The sequence below is a fragment of the Pezoporus occidentalis genome, unplaced genomic scaffold (genome assembly GCF_034315485.1).
Source record: "Pezoporus occidentalis ecotype Australia unplaced genomic scaffold, CSIRO_AGI_Poc_V1 ctg38, whole genome shotgun sequence".
Lineage (NCBI taxonomy): Eukaryota > Metazoa > Chordata > Aves > Psittaciformes > Psittacidae > Pezoporus > Pezoporus occidentalis.
Window position 1 is genome coordinate 6,238,030 of NW_026915702.1, and position 9,716 is coordinate 6,247,745.

At 46.8% G+C, this 9,716-nt stretch overlaps 1 protein-coding gene across 2 annotated transcripts in view; it reads right to left on the bottom strand.

Annotated features, from left to right (window-relative positions):
- Window positions 1-9,420, bottom strand: part of RSBN1L (round spermatid basic protein 1 like) — a 54,759-nt gene extending 45,339 nt beyond the window's left edge. For both annotated transcript variants that reach the window (XM_062632003.1, XM_062632002.1), the window contains exon 1: window positions 8,728-9,420. In XM_062632003.1, coding sequence (XP_062487987.1) covers window positions 8,728-9,358 — 631 coding nt within the window. In that variant the 5' untranslated portion in view covers window positions 9,359-9,420. The remainder of the gene's footprint in view (window positions 1-8,727) is intronic.
- Window positions 9,421-9,716: the final 296 nt, after the last annotated feature.

Consider the following 9,716-nt stretch of genomic DNA (forward strand, 5'->3'; position numbering starts at 1 on the left):
CCCACCCAGCAGCACAGGGAGATGAGGAACAGGGCTCATGATCACACATCTCTGCCACTCCTTCCTCCTCAAGGGAGGATTCCTCACACTTTTCCCCTGCTCCAGCATGGGTCCCTTCCACAGGGTGCAGTCCTTCAGGAACAGACTGTGCCAGCCTGGGGTCCCACGGGATCACAAGTCCTGCAGCAAACCTGCTCCATCCTGGGCTCCTCTCTCCACAGGGCCACAGCTCCTGCCAGAAGCCTGCTCCTGTGAGGGCTTTCCACAAGGTCACAGCCTCCTTCAGGCATCCCCCTGCTCCAGAGTGGGGTCCTCCCTGGGCTGCAGGTGGAGTCTGATCCACCATGGACCTCCATGGGCTGCAGGGGCACAGCTGCCTCACCATGGGCTGCACCACAGGCTGCAGGGGAACCTCTGCTTCAGTGCTTGGAGCACCTCCTGCCCTGCTTATGCACTGAGCTGGGGGTCTGCAGGGCTGTTTCCCTCGCATACTCTCACTCCTCTCTCTGGATGCAGCTGCTGCTATGCAACAATTTTCCCCCTCCTTCTTAAACATTATCCCTGAAACACTACCGCAACCACTGACCAGTTCAGTCTTGGCCAGCAGCAGGTCTGCCTTGGAGCCATCTGGCATTGGCTCCATCAGACACTGGGATAGGTCTAGCAGCTTCTCACAGAAGCTGAGCCCATACCCCCCCTGCTACCAAAACCTTGTCACACAAACCCAACCCAACTCTACTAAATAAGCTATTGCCATGTGTATACCTTTTAAAATACAGAGTTCTGTAGGAGTAAGTATCCTTGATTGAAGGAAATACAACACCCAAGAACTGAAGAGATTTCTAGATGTCTATTTCAAGTTCACAACACAATTGTCAAAGTCACAGAATCATAGAATCGTTAGGGTTGGAAAGGACCTTAAGATCATCAAGTTCCAACCCCCTTGCAATGGGCAGGGACACCTCACACTAAACCATATCACCCAAGGCTCTGTCCAATCCGGCCTTGAACACTGCCAGGGATGGAGCATTCACAACCTCCCTGGGCAACCTATTCCAGTGCCTCACCACCCTCACAGGAAAGAATTTCCTCCTTATATCCAATCTAAACTTCCCCTGTTTAAGTTTTACCCCGTTACCCCTTGTCCTATCACTACAGTCCCTAATGAAGAGTCCCTCCCCAGCATCCCTATAGGCCCCCTTCAGATACTGGAAGGCTGCTAGGAGGTCTCCACGCAGCCTTCTCTTCTCCAGGCTGAACAGCTCCAACTTCCTCAGCCTATCTTCATACGGGAGGTACTCCAGTCCCCTGATCATCCTCGTGGCCCTCCTCTGGACTTCTTCCAGCAGTTCCATGTCCTTTTTATGCTGAGGACACCAGAACTGCACACAATACTCCAGGTGAGGTTTCACGAGAGCAGAGTGAAGGGGCAGGATCACCTCCTTCGACCTGCTGGTCACGCTCCTTTTGATGCAGCCCAGGATACGGTTGGCTTTCTGGGCTCTGAGCACACACTGAAGCCAGCTCATGTTCATTTTCTCATCAACCAGTCTTTCTCCACAGGGCTGCTCTGAATCTCTTTGCCCAACCTGTAGCTGTGCCTGGGATTCCTCCGACCCAAGTGTAGGACCTTGCACTTGGCATGGTTAAACTTCATGAGGTTGGCATCAGCCCACCTCACAAGCGTGTCGAGGTCCCTCTGGATGGCATTCCTTCCCTCCAGCATTATCAACCGAACCACACAGCTTGGTGTCATCGGCAAACTTTCTGAGGGCGCACTCAATCCCACTGAAGTCCATATTCTTTGGTTCTAATGTCATAGAAATAGTATAGCCATGAATGAAATGCAGCAACAGCAGTGTATTAAAAGAAGTGTTATATACAGACAGGAAGAAACTCATTATGAAGAAGTGTTCTACCTCACCTTCCTGACTGGCATCTGAAGAATGTCTTCACTTTACAGTGAATCTCCTCAAATCCAAACATACTGACTTTTTCTGGATGTTAGGTCAAGTGTGTAAGTAAAAGAAATGGAACACGTACCATATTTATAAAGGCAAACAGCCGTTTCTAACTAAAGACCATAGTAAAAGTCTTCTGTTTCCTAACTAGGTAGGTACCTCATCATAATGATTACAGTGATTTCCTAAGTATTAAATAAAGGCACACAAATTCAAAGACCACACCATTCAGACTTTAGAAATGTAACCAGGTCTGTCTCTACTGCAAGCTTTCTTACATCAAAATGTAAATAGAGTGCACAGAGAACGAGTCAAGTGGGAAATGCTCTGTAGTGGATTAAGTGCAAGGGGGTCACTGTTACATTGTGAAATTCACACCTTGAAGCCCATGCAAAAACTGGTGTAACCGTTTCAGCACTAAGGCAACAACCTTGCCTGATGCCAAAAGCCGCAGCTGCTTTGCATCAGCTTTCCAGATGGTAACTCACATTAGTAGTCAGTCATAGATTATGTTCAAAGTATTCTGCCTCTCTCTCCTCCCTTTGATTTAAGGGCTGTCACTGCACATCAGGCAAAATATTTACAAACTACTGCTAACGGACACCATCAATATGGTTAACACCAACAGTAGTGCAAGTGAAGGGAAGGGGCAGGAGGAGGTAAGTGCAAGAACATCAGTCACTGTCCCTTCCATCAGCATTCTCCTCCCTTCATACAATTAACCCTAAAAATAAAACCTCAAGAAGAGATGTTTATCTGGTTATGCAGACAGGTAAAGCATGTTTAACGGTTTTGACACCTACACTTTTATTAAGTCATACAAGGTATAACTGGAGAGCAGGCTTCCTGACTTAACGAACATGAAAACTCCTCTATAGAAATACCTCAGAAATACCCTGAGGGAAAAAAAAAACAAAAAAAAACCACAAACACCTACGACAGCTTTCTCATTCCAATAACCAGAATATTTGGCTGACATCCCTTTCAGCAAGTTTAAAATCCAAGATATAACTAAAGAAACCCCCTTCCCATGCCGGAACACTTAACCAAGTGCCCCAGTGACTCAGAAGACAGACATATGCCTTTCAAATTCAAAACACTTCCAAGAAATTTAAATCTAATAATTCCTCTAATCTCTGCACTTCTAAAGGAGACCTATATGCCAAACTGAGTGAGCCAAGTTTAAGCTCAGGCACTGGGGAGTTGCATCAGAAATTGGTAGTGGAGAACGTGACAGCTGCAAACAAGGCCTCTACGAGAGGTTTCAGATCTGATGTTTCACATTCAGGATCCAACGTTGAAACAGATCTTGTTTCAAAGAAAAATTATTTATTATTCCCCAATCAGAATAAATTTCTGCTATGTAACCTACACACAGAGCTGCAATGTGGAGAACAGGAGGGGCTTTGTTTATTCTCCAGCTTAGAAAGTAAATGATTTTTGTTCTCCTAGCAAAGCTTCACGGTTATTTCACAGAATCTAAAACGGGACAGGGTCCCTCAGGAGAAAGAAACACTGCTCCAAATGCACCTCAACCTTGAATGCTTACGTTAACATCACCACCAGCTCTCAAAACTAAACTGCATCTAAATCTTGAACATCTAAAGAAATTTAAGAAGTCCTTCTTCCTCTCATACATCCCACTTAAAACCCTGAACACTTTCTAGACATTGTCATTACAGTGGTATATCTAAAGAGAAACGTACTGAACAATTCAAAAGAGAGCGATTAAGAGGCCTCACAAGCATGACAATGATTACTGACTTCAAGGAGTTCGGCAGGAGGGAGGGGGAAGTGAGGCAAGCCACACAGTTCAGAAAAAGGGGGGGAGGGGCAGAGGAAACAGAAGTAAACAGAAGGAAATGTTTAGCAGAAGAAAATAAGATTACCTGAGTAGCAAGATGCATGGTCCCAGCTACAAAGTAGGGGAAAAAAGATCCAAAACTTAACGGAACTTAGTGAGCCAGGAAAGTGCCATTTCTTGAAAGCTTAAACCCCAGAAGTGTCATGCAACCCAAAGCAAGAAAGTTATCAGAAGAATCACTGGTAAATTCCTACCTGAAGTCTAATCTATCAAAGGCATCAGAAGAAAGAAATGAGGGGGAGGGGGAAAATACTACAAGGAGAAAACAGCTATAGTACCATGTTCAGCCTTGCTGCTTATACAGGGAACCCTCATCTGCAAGTTAAGCATACCACTCTCATTCTGTAACTGGTTGCACACTATGGTAATCTTACCAGCAAATGGCTCATTGAAGGAAAAAAAAAAAAAAAAGGAGGGAAAGGGAAATCCTACACAGAAATGATAAGAAAAACAGGAAAGATGGTTTACACCTCACAGAAAGTCTATGGACCAAAACAAAGAATTTCAGTGTCTCTTGATGCAGTGGGGTGTGGCTGAGCTGAGATTTACACTGGTAAGAAAACAATTTCAACTATGAACTGCAAGAGCATGCTATCAGTTAAATGACTGAGTCAGTAGAGTCATAAACTGGAACAGCAATCACTTCTGTCAGATTAACTTGTTTCCAAACAAGTATAGTTACACAATTCTTCATCGCACTGTCAGAACATACTTGACAAGTGAAATTTAAGCTTAACCAGCATAAACCTCGCATCTGCAAGATAAATCATGCATGTGGCAAATTGTTCTTCCACATTCTCTGCATGCTAGATCATAATCTCAGAAGGGTTCACTCAACTCCATTCATTTAACTGAAATGCAAGCTGTGAGGCCTGGTTATGACTCTGCAAGTTAAAGGCCCTCCCAATGAATTAGAAGACCAGAGAAAACATCAAATGAAGACTTGTTCAAGGAAGAAAACAAATATTCTGAAAAGCTTTAAAGACATCATTCATCTTGGCTTCTTATCACTTAGCAAAGCAAGATGCCTCAAAGCTAAGCTCTAGTAATCACTATTGCAAGCAAAGGACAAACATCAGCTCCTATAATCACTTTTTTTGACTGGTAGGCAAAAAATCTTCTCACAGTTTCTTCCTCAGTGTCAATATCCCTTAACCCTTCTTAGAATATGGAAAACACTATTCCTACTACTCAAAGTCCTATGATGACACTTTTCATGTGCAAATGTCATTTGTTCACTGTGTACCCTGATTCCCTGTACCTGATTACCTACAACACAGTCCCAGCAATCCCCCAAAACCAGTTTTGTCATTCTTTTCCCTGATCACCCTAGCTTAATTCCTCACTTTTTCCAGCACTACACTCTGCGCAGGCCCTCCCTCTCTCTCACCAAAGGACAGCTTTCTCCCGTAGCATCTGCTGTTATGTAGCAGAGTATACACACATCTAATGGATTAGAAACTCCTCCCAGTTCACAGACACTAGCATCTTTCTTAGTACTAAGTTCAGCTGGGAATTCTACCCACATGCAATGGGTCTCCACTTTGGCTACAAACAGACGGATGGATTTTTCCCATCTCTAGAGCCTCAAAACAATCAAGGAAATCTTACCCTTTCCACCTGCTTGTCTTTCAATCATTTCACCTCTTTTAGAGGCTTCTGTGCCTCCAGTCTGCTCACCTGCCCAATTTTCTTTATGGCAGATGAAACACTGATATGTGCATCAGTTCTGAAAGCAATGAGAAAAAACAATCAATGCTGTCAATTTTATGTTGCTGCTTATTTTCCACAGCACCAAAAGCAGAACGGTTGTCTAACTGCAAACTCCAGGGAAAGGAGACTGCACTTGCCTACATAAGGTTGTTTTTTAGAAAATATTACTAACTGCACATATGACAGTTTCTGTGAACTCATCACACATAAAGAGGCATATTTTATTCCTTCTTTCCCCCATATATTCTGTGTGCGCAAACCTCGCAGGTTTTTGTTATACAAAATTCTCTAAATTCACCACGATGTCATCTCTGTAGGCTGCCTACATTTTTCTCTCCCCTATCCTACCCTTCCTCGCCTTTTCTACAGCACCTACGCTTATGTCTTTTTGCCCCAACACAAGATCAGAATAACCTCCCTCTTACAGAGCTTTTGTGTGCTATTTCCTCCCCTCTCTCAAGTCAAGATCACCAATTCATTCATTCCACATTCACTGCTGCAACCAGAGTCCCTACAATATCTTCCTCTAGTCCACATCAGTTCCAGCAATCCCAACACACAAGCTCTTCCTATTCCACCTTCCCACTCAAATATATGATTCTTAGTTTTTCTCTGTACTTAGGATTCTGCATGCCTCCCCCCACTCATTCTTCTCTCCCTGTATCAAAACTGCATTTCTCCTTTCCTTTCTGAAAAGTAAATTATTCACAGGATTAACAGTACAAACCTGTTCTTTATTCTACATTCAAATACAGACCCACTTTTAAAAGGCTGGCTGCTCTCAGCAGAAGACTCAGTGCATCCCTCACTTCTTACAGCCTTCTCTGCAAAAATACAGTTTAATTAACACAATTTTTCATTCACATAGGAAACTATGCCACAAAATTTTAGCTTTAGAAACCACTTCCTCTAAACAGAGATCTAGAGACCTAGGTGCCAAACAAGCACCACTTGTCTTGGAAAATGTTATTTGTTGCCCATACTTAAGTTTTCACAAAATAAAGGTTAAAAGATCTGTTCTGAGCAAACAGCAACTAAAAGGTCACATACTTGTGCCTGACAGTATTAGGTTCTGAGAAAATAGACTTTCCACATACAAAGTGCAGAATCCCCTCCTCTCTCAAATCACTGCTTCCAAGAGGGTTCACTTAACACCATCAGTGCAGTAATTTCTCTTATCAATGTGCAAAAAGCATTTCATCCTGTTATTGTAATACTGTTCTCAGATTAACACGATTGTGTAACACTGTTAGGACACTATGACTATCTGAGTGAAGATGGCTATTATTTTTTCCACAGCTTTGCTAAAAAGATATTGGGCAAGTTTCTTAATGGCTATCCTTGAAGACAAGGAGGCTTCACCGACATCAAACATGTACTATGCATCATTTCTGAATTCCTAAGCTATCTCTGGACAGGAACAAGTTGGGGAATACAAAAAAAAAAAAATATTCACAGAATGGTTTGGGTTGGAAAGGACCTTAAGATCATCTAGTTCCAACCCCCCTGCCATTGCCAGGGATACCCCACACTAGACCAGGTTGCTCAAGACTCTGCCCAGCCTGGCCTTGAAGTTTGCCAGGGATGAAGTATTTATCACTTCTTTGGGCAACCTATTCCAATGCCTCGCCACGCACACAGTAGAGAATTTCTTCTTTATGTCTACCCTGAACTTCCCCTGTTTAACACATAAATGAAACACCTGAAAGCACTGAAATGACAAAATCTACTTGCACACCAGAAACTGAGAACCCAAAACGAGCTGAGACTCAAAATTCCTGAAACATGCCAACCAAACATAAGAGGAAAAAAAAAAAAGTTCCCCCCCCCCCCCCCCCCCCCCCCCCAAACCCTCAACAAACATACACCTCAAAGGTAAATAGGTAAATGAACCAGAGACTAAGATATAAGATACCAGTGGAAATTATTGGAAAATCCAGTAAGGCAGCCAGACAACATAATCAATAGCCTAAAAGGCATACTGATCTTAATAATTGTTCTCTACAAGCCTGGCTCATCCTGTAAGTATAGGTACAGACCACAAAGTATCCTAAGCCTACATAACAGCTATAATTGTTCTTTCCTTTGAAAGAAAGGAAGCTTGCTTAAACTAGGTAATGGAGTGAATGTCTTAAGTTCCTCATATTTCAATGTAAATGCAAAAGCATCAATATCTGGTTTAAGGTCACGGGAGACTGAGAATGCATAAACTGGAAATAGAAGCATATATTCTTGTACTGTCTTCATGTACTTTTACTTCCTAAGCATGTACTGATGATCTCAGTGAGCAAGAATCTAGCCTAATATCTTGTCTTACCTGGTATGGCCATTTTTGCCCATTAATAAACTAACCCAACACTCCTCCCCTTTTCCTGATGGCTTTGAACATTACTTGGAAGAGTTTAACCCTGTGATCTTCAGGAAATAAAGCAAACCTGAAGCAGCAACTAAATTAGATTGCATAAGCCATGCAACCCTACATTTTAACTGCATGCTCTGCAGTACTCAGTGACTTCGGCTGTAAAAAATAACAGCCTAATAAATGAGATCACTCGCGACTGAATTTTAAATCTGGGGGAGGAAGGGGGTTTAACATGTGCTCTTCCCCGTTTTTCCCCCCAGAAGAATGACAGAAACTCAGTTTTGCTCTCAGATCTCTAGTAAATTACTAGCCGCCCTTATTTCCCTAATAGGTAAGAAAACCTAAGGCCTCTGGCAGCTTCTAGCTGACGCCATCGCTAATTCCACACCCCCTTTTTTGACAGGATTGACGGCAGAGTAAGCCGCCACTGCCTTCTACACAAACTTACACAACGCCAGAGCTCTACCACCACGGTCTCGCACGCAGTGCCCCAGGCCTGGCTACCCGCGGCTCTGCCGAGGGCAGGGCGCAGGAGCAGACAGGTATGGCCCCCGCGAAGCGGCACTGCCCCGGGGGCAGCGTGCTGAGGCGGGGCGGGCGCAGGCAGCCATTCTAACGGCTCGACCCGAGCATCACGACCATTTCCTGCCCCGCCACGGCAGCTACAGCAGCTCAAGGCACCTTCACCCACCGTGCCCAGCCCGGGCTCGCTGCCCCTTCCAGATCTCCTTTAGCCCTAACTCCCAACCCTCCCTTCCCGCTCCTCAAGCTGCGGGCAGCGAGCGATCCCCCGCGAGCCGAGTACAGCCACAACGCCCTCCCCTCACCTTTCGGGAACAGCAGCTTCACCTCCCCGTTCTCCTCCCGGCCTGCCACGCTCAGCGCCCCGCCGCCATCTCCCACCGCCGCGACCACGGGCAGGGCGCCGTGCTTCCTCTTCTCCTTATCCCGCTTCTCTTTGGGCCTCTTCGGCTTGGCGCTCCCACCGCCAGCGCCGGCCGCCCCGCCGCTCCCGCAGCCTCCCGCCTCACCGGCCAGAGCCAGACGGTGCCGGTGGTGGCGGTGCTGGTGTGGCTGGTAGGAAGAGGAGGGAGAGGCGGACGAAGGCAGCAAAACAGCAGGAGACAGCAGCTTCCGGGGCAGTTGAGAAGGGAAAGCGAAGCTCCCCCCGCTCCCGGAGGGGCCAGAGGAGAGCGCGGGGAAGCCCCACGCCGCGGGGTTGCTGTAGCTCGGCACGACCGCGGGCAGTGGCAGTGACTGCTTGCTGCTCCCGCCACCGCCGCCCCCTTCACCATTGACGCGCTTAGTACCCTTCAGGCTCCTCTCATCGGCTCCCTTCATCTTCTTGGCGGCTGGCTGGGACCCACGGGAAACCTTCGCGTCCGAGGCCGACCTAGCGCCAAACGGCTCCAGCTCGGGCGACGCCGCGCCACGGACAAGACTCGGCAGCTCCGCCATTTTGAGCTCCTGCTTCTATTTACTCTGCGCTCGCCTCAACCGACTGAAGCGGGAGGGGCGGCAGACATCCTCGCCTCCCCCAATAGAAAGAGGAGGCGCCGGAGAGGCACGGGGATTGACCAATCGCAGGGCGAGGAGGGGGCGGGCTGTCAGGGGATTGGGGGAGGCGGGCTCGGCTGAGTACGCAGTCGGAGGGGTGTCGTTGTGAGGGCGGGCGCAGCAGCCGTTGCCTGGGGAGGGCCGCGGGCCAGGAGGCGGTGCTCGGGGCGGGGCCGTGGTCCGCAATCCGGGCGGGTGTAGCGGGAGAGCCCCTCGTGCCAGGGGTGTCAGGGCAGGCAGCCACCCCGAGGGATGGGGG